The following is an 18,883-nucleotide window of genomic DNA, read 5'->3' as shown; positions in this document are numbered from 1 at the left end:
CCGCGACCCCGATGCCGCTGCAGGCGCCTGTTCTGGGTCCCCAACAACGCTCATCTCCGAGGTTTATGGTTAGAGAGCCGGCATTTCTGTCTCAAGAAGCAAAACGAGAGGCCGGGCAGGGAGGGAGGCGCATTCGCGTCGGAGCCTCTGGCTTTCAACAGGAAAGAATCCAGCTTCTCCTCAGCTATCATTTCATAAATTAATAATTTTTAAAAATCATACTCCAAAGAATTCATTTGTTACAAGCAAAGTTCAAGTTTAAAAAAGAAAATAAATTAGTTAAGCCTTGTAAACAATTGCCCATTCTCGTTATATATCTTTAGAAACAAGGTTGCTCTGTATGGTGATTCCGCCGGGACAAGGCACACCTGACACGCGTGCACGCACAGAGCCACGCGCGCCGCAGCTCACCTGGCCGGCCGAGTGCGCACCGCCTCCGCGCCCGCCGTGGCCGTTTCCGGGGCAGCGGGTTGGGCCGTCCCGGCGCCGCGTCCTCAGATGTTCTCCACGAAGCTGCCGGGGAAGAGGCCGGTCTTCCCGGTGCGCTGCAGCGTGCCCTTGAACCAGCCGTCCTCGCGCTTGCGGTGAACCAGCACGATGTCGCCCTCTCTCAGCTCCAGCTCCGCCTCGCTCTGCGGGGGGTAGGAGACCACCACGCGGTGCCTGCGGGGACACACGGTCACGAGGGCTCGGCAAGGGGTCGCCACGGCCGGGGACACACACGGCCCCGAGGGCTCAGCAAGGCACGGCCACGGCCGGGGACACACACGGCCGCGGGGGCTCAGCAAGGGGTGGCCACGGCTGCACGCTCGTGGGCACCAGCCTTCTCCACCAGGAGAGAAAGCAGGCTGCTCACAAGGTTTGTAATATAGCTCAAAACACAACTACCCCGAGGTGGGTGGACCCTGCATGGGCAAAGGTGGAGTCCAGAAATGCACCATGTCCCCTAGGGAAGACCCAGACTGGCTCACGTGAGTGACCTTCACATGGACAGCCAGTCTCGTACCCTCCCAGTGCCTGCACCTTGGTCAAGAGAAGGAAGTTTCTGCCCCTTTCCCAGGAGGGGCACCGTCTCCATAGCCCCCTCCTCCAGGAAGAAGGGGTGGCTTACTCGGTGGGCGAGGCCTGGAGAAGCAGCCGAGTGGGTGGGTTCAGCTCCCACAGGCTGGGTGGGCTCCGCCACGCTGGGAACCCAGAGCTGGGGGCTGGGGTGTGACTGCCCACTTGGGGGAGGGGATCTGGAAGCCCAGCTCTGTGTCTCTACATCGGGCGCCACACGCGTGAGCTGCCCTTCTGGGGACGAGTTCTCTCCTCCACATGCAGACTCCTTCATGCACGGTGGGGGAGGGCTGGGCCACAAATTCAAGCCACTGCCACAGTGACAAGGCTGACCTGGAACCCTCAGGGTCACAGCCTCACGGCCTCTGCTGCCTCTCAGTTAGGTATCAGTAGAAAAAGAGGTGATTAATTACTGCACTGAAGTCCCAGAAACCATGCTGGCTCTTGCATTATGAGATGTGAGAATGAACATGCAGCTAACTTGTTTTGTGCTCCATATCCTTAGATCCTTTTATCCTTCTCTGTTTTTCCACTGTTACTACCCTCTTTAATCCTCTTTGCTTTTCCAAAAGGTGAGAACAGAGGTGGTGTGGAGCCCAAGCTGGCCCCGATAACCGCTGTCTCCTGGCCTCCACACTCCTCTGCTGTGCACAGGGACGGCCTGTGGAACACACACAATGCTGTAAAAATGACTGTGGGGTTTCTGAGGCCAGGTCATAAGGACTATCCATCGTGGCTTCCACCTGGCTTTTCCGGGGCTCGCCTGCTCTGCGGGAACCAGCCGCCACGCTGTGAAGGCACCGGAGCTTCCCTGCGGAGAGGACCGCTGGCTGAGAAGGCCTCTTTCCAAAAGCAGATGTCTTGTCAACAGTGACCTGAGTGGGCTGCCTTGGTAGGGGACCCTGTAGCTCCAGCAAAGCCGTTCAGGTAACTACACTTAAGCAAATGACTTGACTGCAACCTCAAGAAATAACCTGAGCAGAACCACCCCCATAAGCCACGCCAAACTGCTGACCCACAGAAAGTGTGGGAAAATAACTGCTTATTGTAGCCTTAAGTCACTAAGCTTCAGGGGTATTTGTTCCATGGTAATAAGTAACTAAACAACTAATGAATGCAGATATACATCTTTCATTATTTGATGCTAAGCACTGGGTATTCAGATGTAAAGGTGATTTTGAGTTTCTACGTACATTTGCTTCTTAAAGTCTAAGCATGAGTTTATAGGACCACAGATGACTGAAGGTGAAAAAAGTTTTTAAAGCTTCAAAAAATGATAGCCAGAACAAATTTTATAAATTGCTCCAATACCTCTGAAATGTCAATAACAGTATAGCTAAGATTAGAGCCTAATCTTTTCAGAAGATTGCCATTCTCCATTCCATAATATCCAGAGTCAACTCACTTTAAGAAGGACCACAGCAAGAGTCTGAGACTGCCACACTATGAAAAAAGCATCTCTGTGGAAGGCCAAGAGGCTGGCCAAACAATGCCTGCACTTCTTACGGCAGGGACCAAATCACCATGCAAGATATGCAGCGGAAGCAAGCACAGAGGCTGGTTTATCATTTGCAGGAAAGGTTCAGCCAAGGCAACCATGAGTATTTAGAGGCCTCAGGGCGTGGGGTTCAATCACCCTGGAAGGCGGGAAGAGGCATGGCACTGCATCAGCGTCGGGACTACCGACGGGCACGGCCTCTGCAGTCACTGACAGCGTCAACACTCTGCAATATCGCTGCAACCCAACCCTGCAGCAGAGCACCCAGAAGAGCCAAAGGCCTAGAAATAAATTTCACCAAGGAAGCAAAGAATGTGTCCATGGAAGAATACAAAACAGTGCTCAAAGAAACCAAGAAGACTCAAAGGGGAGGACATTGTGTGTTCATGGACTGGAAGACTACATTTGGTTAAGATGTCAATTCTGCCCAAGGTGACTTACAGACTCAGTGCAATCCCAAACAAAATTCCAGCAGCCTACTTTGCAGAAGACAACTACATAATGGGAGAAAATAATTGGGAACCACATTCCAATAAGGGTTTAACATTCAGAATATATAGAGAAATCCTACAACTCAACAACAAAAGACAAACATCCAATTAAAAAATGGGCTTAAGATTAGAGTAGACATTTCTCCAAACAAGATACACAAAAGGTTAAAAAGCACATGAAAAGCTGCTCAGCAGCATTAGCCAATAGGGAAATGCAAGTAAAAAACCACGAGATATCATTTCACACCTACTAGAATAGCTACTAATAATAATACTTTTAAAAAAGAAAATAACAAGTATTGGCTATCCATTGTTGGTGGGAAAGTAATATGTTGCTGTTGTTGTGGAAAACAGCTTGGCAGTTCCTCAGAAAGTGAACTACAGAATTTTCTTATGCTCTGGCAATCCTGCTTCTGAAACAGGGACTCAAATAGATAACTGGTACACTGATGTTCTCTGCAGTATTATTCACAATTGCCAAGAGACAGAAGCAACCCAAGTGCCCATCAACTGATGAATGGGTAAACAAAATGTGGTGATGCACACAATGAAATATTATTCAGCTGTAAGAAGGAATGAAGTCCTGACACCTGCTACAACATGGATGAAACCTGAAGACATCATGTTGAGCGAAATAAGCCAGACACAGAAGGATAATTATTGTATGGTCTCACATATAGGAAATAAGTAGAGTATGCAAATTAATAGTCAGAAATTAGAATACACATTAGGGAATGGGAAGTTAATGCTTAACTGGTACAGAGTTTCTGTTTGAAGTGATGGAAAAGTTTTGCTATTAGATGGTGGTGAGGGTAGCATATTATTGTAAGTGTTATAAATAGCACTGAATTGCATATTTGAACATGGTTAAAATGAGAAAATTTAGGTTGTATGTAAGATACAGAAATAAAAATAAAAATAAAAAACCATGAAACTATACAGCACAAGCAGGGAGCCCTAATGTAAAGTATGGACTATAGTTAGTAGAATAATTATAATAACATTGTTTCATCAGTTGTCACACAGTTACCCCAATGATGCAGCGCTCATAACAGGGAAAACAGTGCTGTGGGAGGGCACTTAAAGGAAACATGTACTTTCTGCATGATTTTTCCTCCAACTTCCCTAGTAATAATTAAAACAAACAAAAAAACTCACAGCATGGGGTGTGAGGGTAGTTCAGTGGTAGAATTCTCAACTGCCACGTACGTGGGAGACCCGTGTTCAATTCCTGGTCCATGCACTTCCCCAAAAACAAACATACAAGCAAAAAAAAAACAAACATAAAACCAAATAAACAAAATTCAACAAATGGTGCTGCAATAATGGGATACTCACATGGAAAAATAATGAAACGTGACCCTGCCATACAGCGTACAAAAAAACAAAAAACAAAAAGAAACGACTCGCAGCAGCATCATTAGACAAACCCCTGTGGCGCTGTCAAATAAGAGGAAAGAGGACACAGGGCTTTGGCTCTACAAGAAAGATCAGCAGGCAACAGTAAGGAAGAAAGTGAGGGAGGGGCTGACAGCTGCCCTCCCCTCTGCCCTGTCTCCACAGGTGCAGCTCCCACAAGGAGCCTCAGCATTTAGAGATGATTTTCTCCACTTCACTAAAATTAAGTGTCTGTGAAAATTTTGCAGAGGGCCAACATATTCTAGCCACATCCTTATATGTCAGCATAGTGTAACAGCCATTCCTGGTTTCAAAAACACAATAACATCAGAATTAGAGACTAACAGATATTTAACATGTGGAAAGGAAGGCCTAAAGGTCAATTTCTAATAAAATCCAAAATGCTAAAATAAAGGAATAACAAAATAAAACAACAAAAAAATGATTTATATAAAATTAGTGGAAAAAAAATAACAGTGACCTTTTTTTTCTTATAATTTTCTACTCTTTCCAAATCCTTCAGAAAGGACCTGGTCCTTTATAATTGGGAAAAAATGTAAGCTATGTCCAGAAACAAACATTAATTTGACTTACTTAAAATACATAATAAATTGTGTTTTCCAGTTATTTTATTAAAGTTTTCTATATTCAATGCTGAAAACGTGGGAAACAGGAAAAGCACAAAATACAAATTAAAACTTGCCCATAGGGACTTACAGGAATATTGCAGACTAGAGTGGCTTGAGCTTAGCCATGCTCCACGGAAAAGTTAGAGAAGGGACAGGAGGGCGACGGAGGCGGCAACTCGGGAGTGCAGCTGCCCTGGGACAGCTCCTGCCCCACACGTGGCAGCCCTGGTTGCAGAGGCTGAGGAACTGGGGGGCAGAAAGTGGGGGGCCTGGGGAAGGGGCATGGAGCCCATGGGAGTGCACGGACGGGAGCCCGGGACTAGGAAGTGAGCCAGGCCGCGTTCCTGGGGCGCTACCCTCACCAGCGCAGCCCCGTGACCAGGGACTCACCCCACCCCTACACCCCTGAACCCCGTTCACCTGCTCCCATTCCCCACACTCCCGGCGCACGTCCCTGCCCCACCCCCCACCCCAAGTGCAGCCCAGCCCACCTCTCCTGCACCCTCCCGAGCACTGCCTCCCCTCTGTTCCCTGCAGGATGTTGCCAGCACATAAAGGCTGTGGGCTCTGAACTCCATCCCTAGGCTACCCCCGCCCCCGCCACAGTGTCCCACAGCCTCACCCCGCCCTCCCCGAGCTCAGCGCATCCGTTTACCGCACTCCCAGGCCCACGCATGCGCACAGCCCTCAGCCTCACTTCCCAGCTCGGAAAAAGTGCCGACCTGCGCAGCCGGGTCACAACTGCCCCTAGTGCACAAAGATGTAACACTGACCTGCTGCCACAGCTCTGCACATGCGCACAAAGGGCCCCGTGCCCTAGACCAGCACACACCAGGGTTACAGCCCCCCAGACCGGTGTACCTGCCCAGCTATGTCCTCCCTGGACACTGGGCACCCATGTTCACAAGCATCAGTGTAACATCCCGAACCTGCACCCACACCTGCCCTGAGTGCCCCACCCTGTGCCCTGCTCCCTGCTGTACAACCATCCTGCAAACACGGGCCTTAGACTCCTGAAACAAATCAACTCCCGAAACAAATCAACTCCCAAAGTAAATCAATCAAGATATTTACATGCCAGGAAGACAGCAGAAGATCACTAAGCATATCACAATGCAGACAGATATAGCCCTGCCTGATGACCAAATTAAAACACCAGAGGAGACACAGATGTTGGAACAACTAATCAAAGATGTTCGTACAACTCCACTTAATAAAGTGAGTGGGATAGCAATGATATAAAGGAGATCAAGAAGATAGGAGAAGAGCACGAAAAGGAATTTAAAGAGTGAATAGAAAAATAGTTGAAATTACAGAGATTAAAGACTCTGTTGACCAAATAAAAAACATACCAGAAATAGGGGGAACAGATGTTAAAATAAATTTAGTTTGAAATGCCAGTGATCAATGAAAGGGAGGGGTAAGGGGTATGGTTGTGAAAAATTTTTTTCTGTTGTCTTTTTATTTCTTTTACTAAATTGATGCAAATGTTCTAAGAAATGATCATGTGATGAATATACAACTATGTGATGATATTGTGAATTACTGATTATGTATGTGGAATGGAATGAGCATATATTAAGTAAAAAAAAAAAACATACTAGAGGCACACAACACCTTATCTGAAGAGACAGAAGAAAGAATAAGTGATATAGAGGACAGAATAAGTGATATTTGAAGACCCAAAAGGCAAAAAAAGATGGAAAAAATTGAATGAACTCAGGAAAATAATAGGCAAAATAAGCACACAAATGTAAGATAAGCACACAAATGTAAGAATCACTGGTGTCTCAGAAGGAGAAGAGAGGAGTAAAGGGCTAGGAAGATTAGTTGAGGATATAATGGGGGAAAACTTCCCAACCCTCATAAATGATTTAAACATACAAGTCAAAGAAACCCAAAGAACTCCAAACAGAATAAATTCAAATAGAACTTCCCCAAGACACATACTAATCAGTTTGCCAAATGTTGAAGAGAAGCAGAAAATCCTGAAAGGGGCAAGAGAAAAACAATCTACTACATACAAGGGAAATCAAATAAGACTGAGTTCAGATTACTCAACTAGCAACCTGGAGGTGAGAAGGCAGTGGTATGATATATTCAAGATCCTGGAAGAGAAAGACTTCCAGCCAAATATTCTGTACCAACCAAACTGTCCTTCAAAACGAGGGAGATCCCAGGTATGCAAGGATGGTTCAACATAAGAAAATCAATTAATGTAATACACCATATCAACAAATCAAAGCAGAAAAATCACATGATCATCTCAATTGATGCAGAGAAGGCATTCGACAAGATTCAACATCCTTTCCTGTTGAAAACACTTCAAAAGATAGGAATACAAGAGAACTTCCTTAAAATGATAGAGGGAATATATGAAAAACCCACAGCTAATATCATCCTCAATGGGGAAAAATTGAAAACTTTCCCCCTAAGATCAGGAACAAGACAAGGATGTCCACTATCACCACTATTATTCAACATTGTGTTGGAGGTTCTAGCCAGAGCAATTAGACAAGAAAAAGAAATACAAGGCATCAAAATTGGAAAGGAAGAAGTAAAACTATCACTGTTTGCAGACGATATGATACTATACGTCGAAAACCCGGAAAAATCCACAACAAAACTACTAGAGCTAATAAATGAGTACAGCAAAGTAGCAGGTTACAAGATCAACATTCAAAAATCTGTAGCATTTCTATACACTAGTAATGAACAAGTTGAGGGGGAAATCAAGAAACGAATCCCATTTACAATTGCAACTAAAAGAATAAAATACCTAGGAATAAATTTAACTAAAGAGACAAAAAACCTATATAAAGAAAACTACAAAAAACTGCTAAAAGAAATCACAGAAGACCTAAATAGATGGAAGGGCATACCGTGTTCATGGATTGGAAGACTAAATATAGTTAAGATGTCAATCCTACCTAAATTGATTTACAGATTCAATGCAATACCAATCAAAATCCCAACAACTTATTTTTCAGAAATAGAAAAACCAATAAGCAAATTTATCTGGAAGGGCAGGGTGCCCCGAATTGCTAAAAACATCTTGAGGAAAAAAAACGAAGCTGGAGGTCTCGCGCTGCCTGACTTTAAGGCATATTATGAAGCCACAGTGGTCAAAACAGCATGGTATTGGCATAAAGATAGATATATCGACCAATGGAATCGAATAGAGTGCTCAGATATAGACCCTCTCATCTATGGACATTTGATCTTTGATAAGGCAGTCAAGCCAGCTCACCTGGGACAGAGCAGCCTCTTCAATAAATGGTGCCTAAAGAACTGGATATCCATATGCAAAAGAATGAAAGAAGACCCATCTCTCACACCCTATACAAAAGTTAACTCAAAATGGATCAAAGATCTAAACATTAGGTCTAAGACCATAAAACAGTTAGAGGAAAATGTTGGGAGATATCTTATGGATCTTACAACTGGAGGCGGTTTTATGGACCTTAAACCTAAAGCAAGAGCACTGAAGAAGGAAATAAATAAATGGGAACTCCTCAAAATTAAACACTTTTGTGCATCAAAGAACTTCATCAAGAAAGTAGAAAGACAGCCTTCACAATGGGAGACAATATTTGGAAATGATATATCAGATAAAGGTCTAGTATCCAGAATTTATAAAGAGATTGTTCAACTCAACAACAAAAAGACAGCCAACCCAATTACAAAATGGGAAAAAGACTTGAACAGACACCTCTCAGAAGAGGAAATACGGATGGCCAAGAGGCACATGAAGAGATGCTCAATGTCCCTGGCCATTAGAGAAATGCAAATCAAAACCACAATGAGATATCATCTCACACCCACCAGAATGGCCATTATCAACAAAACAGAAAATGACAAGTGCTGGAGAGGATGCGGAGAAAGAGGCACACTTATCCACTGTTGGTGGGAATGTCAAAGGGTGCAACCACTGTGGAAAGCAGTTTGGCGGTTCCTCAAAAAGCTGAATATAGAATTGCCATACGACCCAGCAATACCATTGCTAGGTATCTACTCAAAGGACTTAAGGGCAAAGACACAAACGGACATTTGCACACCAATGTTTATAGCAGCATTATTTACAATTGCAAAGAGATGGAAACAGCCAAAATCTCCATCAACAGAAGAGTGGCTAAACAAACTGTGGTATATACATACAATGGAATATTATGCAGCTTTAAGACAAGATAAACTTATGAACCATGTAATAACATGGATGGACCTAGAGAATATTATGCTGAGTGAATCCAGCCAAAAACTAAAGGACAAATACTGTATGGTCCCACTGATGTGAACGGACATTCGAGAATAAACTTGAAATATGTCATTGGTAACAGAGTTCAGCAGGAGTTAGAAACAGGGTAAGACAATGGGTAATTGAAGCTGAAGGGATACAGACTGTACAACAGGACTAGATACAAAAACTCAAAAATGGACAGCACAATAATACCTAATTGTAAAGTAATCATGTTAAAACACTGAATGAAGCTGCATCTGAGCTATAGGTTTTTGTTTTGTTTTGATTTTACTATTATTACTTTTATTTTTTTCTCTATATTAACATTCTATATCTTTTTCTGTTGTGTTGCTAGTTCTTCTAAACCAATGCAAATGTACTAAGAAATGATGATCATGCATCTATGTGATGATGTTAAGAATTAATGATTGCATATGTAGAATGGTATGATCTCTAAATGTTGGGTTAATTTCTTTTTTTCCGTTAATTAAAAAAAAAAAAAAAGAGAAGGGATAATTGGAGCTGAAGGGATACAGACTGTACAACGGGACTGGATATAAAAACTCCGAAATTGACAGCACAATACTACCCAATTGTAATGCAATTATGTTAAAACACTGAATGAAGCTGCATGTGAGGTATAGGTTTTTTGTTTTTGTTTTTTTTGTTTTTTTTTCTTTCTATTATTGTTTTAATTCTTATTCTGTTGTCTTTTTATTTCTTTTTCTAAATTGATGCAAATGTACTAAGAAATGATGAATATGCAACTATGTGATGTTATTAAGAATTACTGATTGTACATGCAGATTGGAATGATTTCTAATTGTTTTGTTAATTCTTTTTTTAATTAATAAAAAAAAAAAAAAAACGAGGGAGAGATTAAAGTTTTCACAGAGTAGTCTTGAAAGAATTTGTCAACAAGGGACCGACCCTACAAGAAATACTAAAAGGAATTCTGATGGCTGAAAAAAAACAAACAAACAAGAGAGGGAGGTCTGGAGAAGGGCACAGAATTGAAGAGTACCACTAAGGGTAATTTAAAGAATACAAAGAGAAAGAGGGAACAGAATATATAGATCTGACAAATAAAATTAAAAAGGTAAGATGGTGGATTCAAGAAACGCCTTTTCAGTAATAACTTTGAATGTTAATGGACTAAACTCACCAATTAAAAGATACAGATTGGCAGAATGGATTAAGAAATATAATCCAGTTATATGTTGCTTACAAGAGACTCACCTTAGACACAAGGATACAAATAGATTGAAAGTTAAAGGATGGAAAAAGATCTTCCATGCAAGTTGTAACCAAAAGAAAGCAGGAGTAGCTATGCTAATATCAAAGACATCATAAGAGACAAAGAAGGACACTACATACTAATTAAAGGGTCAATTTACCATGAAGTTATAACAATTATAAGCATTTATGCTCCCAATCAAGGGGCTCCAAAGTACCTGAGACGGACATTGGCAAAACTGAAGGGAATGATGGATATTTCAACAATAGTACTGGGAGACTTCAATACACCACTCTCCTCTATAGATAGAACAACCGGACAGAAGATGAACAAGGAAATAGAGAAATTAAATAACTTGATAATTGAGTTAGACCTAACAGACATATATAGGTCATTGCACCCTAAAAGACAAGGTTACACATTCTTCTCTAGTGCTCATGGAACATTCTCCAGGATAGATCACATGCTGGGGCACAAAACAAGTCTTTATCAATTTAAAAACACTGGAATTATTCAAAGCACTTTCTCTGATCACAAGGGGATGAAGCTGGATCTCAATAACCACCAGAGAATGAGAACATTCACAAATACATGGAGATTGAAAAACATACTCTTAAACAAGTAGGTCAAAGAAATTGCTAGAGAAATCAGTAGCTATCTGGAGATGAATGAAAAAGAATACAACCCATCAGAACTTATGGGATGTGACAAAGGCTGTGCTGAGAGGGAAATTTATTGCCCTAAATGCCTACATTAAAAAACAAGAAAAAGCAAAACTCGAGGACTTAGCACACCTGGAGGAACGTGGGAAAGAACAGCAAACTAATCCCAAAGCAAATCGCAGAAGAGAAATAACAAAGATGAAAGCAGAGATAAATGAATGGGAGAACAAAAGAACAATAGAAGGAATCAATGAAACCAAAAGTTGGTTCTTTGAGAATATCAATAAAATTGATGGGCCACTATAAGACTGACAAAGAAAAAAAGAGAGAGAATGCAAATAAACAAAATCAGAAATGAAAAGGGGTACATTATCACAGACCCTAAAGAAATCATAAGAGGATACTATGAACAACTATATGCCAACAAACTAAACAACTTAGATGAAATGGACAAATTCCTGAAAACACACAAAGAAGCTATACTGTTTAGGAAGAAACAAAAGATCTCAATAAACCAATCAAAAGGAAAGAGATTCTATCAATCATTCAAAATCTTCCTACAAAAAAAAAAGTCCAGGGCTAGATGGCTTCACAGGGGAGTTTTATCAAACATTCCAAAAAGAAATAACACCAATCCTGCTCTAACTTTTTTTAAAAATTGAGGAAAAAGGAACTCTACCTAACTCATTTTATGAAGCTTAAATCATTTTTTTGAAGCTAATATAATTTTAATACCAAAATCATGTAAAGATGCTATAACAAAGGAAAACTACAGGTCAGTCTCCCTAATGAACAAAGATGCAGAAATTCTCAATAAAATATTAGCAAATCGAATACAACAGCACATTAAAAGAATTATACACCATGAGCAAGTGGGGTTTATACCAGGAATACAAGGATGGTTCAACACAAGAAAATCAATTAACACAATATAGCACATCAAAATTCAAAAGGGAAAAAAATCACATGATCATCTTGACTGATACTGAAAAAGCATTTGACAAAATTCAGCATCCTTTTCTGATAAAAACACTCCAAAAGATAGGAATCAAAGGTAACTACCTCAATATGATAAAGGGAATAAATGAAAAACTGATAGCCAGCATTGTACTCAATGGAGAGAGACTGAAAGTCTTCCACCTAGATCAAGAACAAGACAAGGATGCCGACTGTCACCACTATTATTCAACATTGTGCTAGATGTTCTAGCTAAAGTAATCAGGCAGGACAAAGAAATAAAAGGCATCAAATTAGAAAGGAAGAAGTAAAACCCTCATTATTTGCAGATGATTTGACACTATACTTGGAAGATCCTGAGAAATCTACACCAAAGTTACCTGAGCTAATAAACAAATTCAGCAAGGTGGCAGGATATAAAATTAATGTGCAAAAACCAGTAACATTTCTACACACAAGCAGTGACATAGCTGAGGAGTCATTTAAGAAAAAAATTCCATTCAAAATAGCAACTAAAGGATCAAGTATTTAGGAATGAACTTAATTAGGGATGTAAAGGACTTCTATACAGAAAACTACATAACTTTGCTAAAAGAAATCAAAGATTTAAATAGGTGGAAAGACATTCCCTGCTCATGGATAGGAAGGCTAAATATAACTAAGATGTCAATTCTCCCAAATTGATCTACAGATTCAACACAGTACCAATCAAAATTCCAACAACCTACTTTGAAAATTTAGAAAAGCTAACTACCAAATTCATCTGGAAGGGAAAGAGACCCTGAATAGCTAAACACATCCTAAAAAAGAAAAAAGTGGGAGGATTAACACTCCCTGACTTTAAAACCTATTATAAAGCCACAGTGGTCAAAACAGCATGGTCCTGGTACAAAGACAGAAGCACTGACCAATGGAATTGAATGAAGAGTGAAGAAACAGACCACCAAATCTATGGTCAAGTGATTTTTGACAAGGTCCCCAAACCCACTGAACTGGGACAAAACAGTCTTTTCAATACGGAAACTCCTCAATTTCAAATGCTTCTGCACTTCAAAAGACTTTCTCAAAAAGGTGAAGAGGCAGCCAACTCAATGGGAGAAAATATTTGGAAATCACATATTGGACAAAGGTTTAATTTCCCATATATACAAAGAAATCATACAACTCAACAACAAAAGAAGAAACAACCCAATTATAAAATGGGCTAAATTTATGAGTAGGCATTTTTCTGAAGAGCAAATACAGATGGCTCAAAAGCACATGAAGAGATGCTCATTTTCACTGGCTATAAATACAAGAGACAATACAAGGGAAATGCAGCTCAAGACTACAATGAGATAACACCTCATACCCATAAGAACAGCTGCTATTAAACAAACAGGAAACTATAAATGTTGGAGGATGTGGAGAAACTGGGACACTTGTGCACTGCTGGTGGGAATGTAGAATGGTGCAGCCCACTATGGAAGACAGTTTGGCAGTTCCTTAGGAAATGAAATATCAAGTTGCTCTATGACCCAGCAATAGCACTACTTGGTGCATACCCAGAAGAGCTGAATGCAACGTCACAAACAGACATTTGCACACCGATGTTCATAGCAGCATTATTCACAATCACCAAAAGATGGAAACAAACCAAATGCCCATCAACAGACGAGCGAATCAACAAAATGTGGTATATACATACAATGGAATATTATGCAGCAGTAAGACAAAATGACATCCTGAAGCACATGACAAGATGGATGAGCCTTGAGGACATAATGCTGAGTGAAGTTAGCCAGACACAAAAGGGTAGATACTATATGACTCCATTTTTATGACAGCATAAAGGTATAATCAGAGGCTTATAATACAGAATATAGGGGACTTAGAGACACACAGAAGCTAGAGATGGGTGAACCGTTAACTAAGGAGGTTGAACTCCAGTGTAAGGGAATAGATAGGAGCGAAGGTGATTCTCTAGTGGGTCTAGAAGCAACATTACCATATTGAAGATGAACAAGATTGAAGGGGTTGCATAGACCTATGTGTCCCACTGATGAACACTAGAAATATGAATACGTTCTCGCAAGAATTACTTCAAAGATATGATTCTTGTACAAAGAATGTTTAAGTCCAGGGTACAAGCGGAAAACTGCTATTGCATGCTATGAGCTATGTTCATAAGGAAACCATCAGCACTACCACAGCAACAGCAGAAGTAAATGATGGCGGGAGGGACAAGAGTTAAGAGGAGGTTTAGATTTCCTATTTGGCGAGGGTGTGTTTATTGGTTTTCTGTCTCTTGGGAAAATGAAATCATCTACAATTGAGAATGCTGATGGACTGTGGACTTTGGGCATTACACATGATGCCTGATGAATGCAGGTGGCTGAAGGATGCACTGACGGAGAGGTAGATTGGTGAACGATGGTGTGTACTCATGAATGAAGGTTGTGCTACTACAAAAGGGAACAAAGTCGTGAGGCATGCAACGATGTGAATGAACATGTGGGAAATTTGGTGAGACAAAATAAGCCAGAAACAAAAGAAGAAAAATGGTATGGTCACCTTTAGAAAATGCTCATACGAAAACAGGGGCCTAGATCGTAACTTTTAGGGCAGACACATTAGGTCTGGAATGGTAACTATTATTTCTGGATTTTAAGAGTCTGTTTTATATAAATAACCTGAGATTTAGAGATAAGAATGAAGCCAAACAGGCTGGGGTTAAAGTAATTCAGAACATAGGAGTAAGGAAGACAGGGTCTATATTTTAGAACCACACATATTCTTTCAGACTAATAGAAGAAAGGTTTATTTGGTCTGGAACTGAAATTTTCTGTAATGCATAACCTAATTCAACCTATCTGTATAGCTCATTTGAACAACTGAAACACAGGAAGCACAGCATAAGAAAGAGATCCTTTAATCCTGTGTAGATTATTGTAATGCCTAGAAACATCCTAAAGTATATTAAGCAGATAATAAAAAAGTACTGGCAAAGTCCCCTGAGGGAAGGGAGAAGGAATATGGAACTACTAAACCTTACCATCAGGGAATCCCCTGACACTGTGCCAAACTTTAGGGACACCCTAATCAATATGCCATGCCCTCGATCAGGAGGCTTACTCTTGTGAAGCTTATGTAGGTAGCGGAGAAGCTTAGACTACCCATAGGCATGCCTAAGTGTTACTTCTGGAGGACCTCTGTTGTTGCTCAGATGTGGCCTCAGTCTCTCTAAGCACAACTCTGCAAGTGAAATCATTGCCCTCCCCCCTACATGGGACATGACATCCAGGGTAAAAGTCTCCCTGGCGACATGGGAGACGACTCCCAGGGATGAATCCAGACCTGGCACCATGGGATCAACAGTTACATCCTGACCAAATGGGGGGAAAGAAGTGTAATTAATAAAGTATCAGTGGCAGAGAGAGTTCAAATAGAGTCGAGAGGCTACTCTGGAGGTTGCTCTTACTCAAGCTTCAGGTAGACCTTGCTACCTATCATACCCTGCCAACCCCCAGCCAACACCATTCCAGTCAATCCTAAAGAACACCTAGGGCAACAGATAAGATTCCACAAGGGTTCCAGCCACTAGAGTAACTTTCCAGAAACCTACAACCTCCAGATGGGTCCCTGGTCCAGGTAAGTCCTGACACCTAGCCCAGCCTCTCCAGAACATCAGATAGATAGTTGCACCTCCATACCCCACATTACGGACAGACCCTTCCAATATGAAAAATTTAGAATTGCCACAGCCCAAATACCCCTAAAGAGAGAGATGGAAAGATCAAAGGGGATGGTGGAGTTATACAGAGAAGATAGGACTTAACAAATAAATATAAATGTTGTATCATTAAACTGATATCTTTTTTAGTCTCCAGTATTTTAGAGCAGCTAGAAGTAAAAATCTAAAATTGTGGAAATGTAACCCATGTCAAACTCTGAAGTAAGTTCTAGAACTAATTGTCATTCTGTGCTTTGAAATTTATAGCTTTTTTGTATATAGGTTATTTTTCACAAAAGAAGAAGGAAAAAAGTTGACTGTGGTGATAAAAAAATATTTACGCCTCTAGTCTCCCATATTCTGGAGTAGCTAGAAGGAAAAATATGAGAGGAGCATATGGGTAGCCCATGCCAACTCTGGGATCTCTCCTGTAACTACCTGTTGAAGAGTGCTCTGAAAACTATTGCTGTTTTATTTCTGTGCTTTGTATATATGTTATTCTATACAATAAAAAAGTTAAAAAAAGATCACCCATAATCTCATTACTATTAATATTTGGTGTGGAACATTTAGTATTTATTTCCTCTGCAGATGCATTCTTGTTGCATAGCATTCTATTGTAAAGATCACTTTTATAATATACTTTCCCAAACAGCAAAACATTGTTACCATTTTCCAAATTCTGACTTATTTTAGACAATATAAAAATAAAATGGTTTACTATAAAGGAAATTCACATCCCTTATGGCAGCTATCTTTTTCTCATAAACGTTCCTTAGTATGCTCTAAAAGGCAAGCATACAAAAAGCTTCTGTTCACTAAAACACAGGATGTCACAGATGAGGAGGAGTGAATCTGAGGCCAGTCAGGGTGGTGAAACCATGCGATTCAGGGACCAGGGCTCATGATGCAGCCTCTGCCTGGGCCACCTCCCCACAGGCCCGCCTTGGGCTCCCTGCCGCAGAGGGCAGGCCGGAGCCGAGCTGAGCGCCCTGCATGCTGCGTGACCCCCACACAGTCCATACCCCATCGGGTCGGATGAAGAGGCAGGAGCAGGGGCTGGGGGTCTGGGGGCTGGGGTCTGGGGTCTGTGGGTCTGTGGGTCTGGGGACTGGCGCTTGCAGTGGCAAGGCTGGGGCTAGGCAGGGGCTGGCCACCTCTGCCCATGACCTGATTCAAGCAGAACTAAAGGATTTCATGCCAATGAGACCTGACAAACCTTCATACGAGACAGCAGGGGCTCTCCGTGGGCACCTTTAAATGCGGAACAAATAATTACATCACGGACTCATCAAAAGGAGATTTTTGAAGTGGTTTCTAGTCTAATGCCAATGTCCTAAAATTCAGGTAAAAAGCAAGGGTTTGGTCACGTTTTGGGGTAGTTAAACATCTGCTCAAAGCTTTGCCTCTCTGGGAAAAAGTGTACAAATGACTCCAACTATATACTCGGAGGAGATCCCTCATGAGATATATTCCCCACAGGTCCCCTGAGGTGCTCTTAAAGTTGAAATGGAACAAAAAGCATTCCTGAAAAATGTGATGTGGATTAGATTCATAACAGCATTTTGTAAAATGTACTAAACCAATTTTGTCAAATCTTCTGAACTAGAACTGCTGCCGGGCTGAGAGCACAGCCTTCCTGCCAGGGCCCCAGCGGGAGCACATCTTCACTGCTGAGTCGGAAGCCCGCGGGGGGTGGAGTCACCGAAACCGTGGCACAGCCTTGCCGGCGTGGACTGCTGGGGGCTGTCACCCCTCAGCCGGCTCGGGGGGCCCCGCCTCCAGCCTCGTGGCTCACCCACGGACTTCTAACCCGGACTCACTCCTAAAACCGCATTCCAGGCATGTGCTCGCCATCAGGCCTGAGAGCCTGGGCCACGCCCAGTGTCTCCAGCAGCTGTGAGGGCAACGCCGGGCCTCCCCGTCAGTGCCACCCCCGCATCCCTCAGCTGTACCAGAACAGAGCTTTCTGGAAGTCCGGAACCACAAAGTGAAAGCTCACTCCTCTGTGCCTTCCAGGGACACGGCCTATCTCCCTTTTCTTCACTGTCATTGCCACGTCCTGGGTGGTCACCTGGTCAGATAAAGTGCCCAGCTTCCGTGCCTCAATCCCTTCCCATCCCTAGTCCACTCGACACAGGGTGACATGCTAGTATTCTTAAGTGACAACTCTATTTCTCTATCTAAAGCTCAAAAGTCATTAATGGCTTCTCAGGTCGTGAGTAAAACGGATCCCTAGCTGGGCACACAAAGCCCTCCCATGGTGAGCTGGACTTAACCTCTCTCTATAGCTGTAAATACTTTATCTCCATGAAATACACCAAAGAGTTCCTAAACCCGAAAATGTCCCTCAAGCATGTCCACTCCACAGCCATGCATAGCACAGCATCTTCCACTGGGGGTCCCTGCACCACGTCTCTGCTCATTCCACTCTACCAACCTCTTAATCCTGTGTCCGGGTGCCCTGCGAAATCTTCCTCTGGGCCCACGGCTGGAAGTAATTTCATGCTGGACTACATCCCAGAGGCGTCCACACAGCTCTCATGTCTACACTGTGTAACACCACCTGTGTCCCCGTCTCATTTACTCTGCCAGACCACAGGCTGCGTGAGGGCTGGGAGGACGTGTTCACTCTATCTGCCCAGCATGCTCAGCATAGTACATGCGATCACGCAGAACAAGTATCTCAGATGGTGAAAAGAAACAGCCTAACACCTCCAGCGCTCACTGCAAACCCGGCTGCTGAACTTCCCTTGGGGGATGTGCTGGTTTGGAAGGATTTATATACCCTAGAAAAGCCATGTTCTAATCCTAATCAGTCTTGTAAGAACAACTGTTTCTTCCAAATCCCTATTTAGTACTATAGTTTGGAAACTTGATTAGGTTATTTACACGGAGATGTGACTCACCCAACTGTAGGTATAGAGGGAGATGCGACTACACTCATCCCAGGTGGGTCCCGATTACTGGACTCCTTTAAAAGAAGCAGCATTCTGGAGAAAA

General features: G+C 42.3%; 1 protein-coding gene across 1 annotated transcript in view; it reads right to left on the bottom strand.

The window, feature by feature from the left end:
- Positions 1–429: 429 nt before the first annotated feature.
- The window catches only part of SH3RF1 (SH3 domain containing ring finger 1), a 205,131-nt gene continuing 186,677 nt past the window's right edge, over positions 430–18,883 (bottom strand). The window contains exon 12 of the mRNA XM_077144597.1: positions 430–663. Coding sequence (XP_077000712.1) covers positions 495–663 — 169 coding nt within the window. The 3' untranslated portion in view covers positions 430–494. The remainder of the gene's footprint in view (positions 664–18,883) is intronic.

Source organism: Tamandua tetradactyla, chromosome 26, assembly GCF_023851605.1.
Source record: "Tamandua tetradactyla isolate mTamTet1 chromosome 26, mTamTet1.pri, whole genome shotgun sequence".
Taxonomy (NCBI): Eukaryota; Metazoa; Chordata; class Mammalia; order Pilosa; family Myrmecophagidae; genus Tamandua; species Tamandua tetradactyla.
This window is presented reverse-complemented; position numbering and strand designations above follow the sequence as displayed.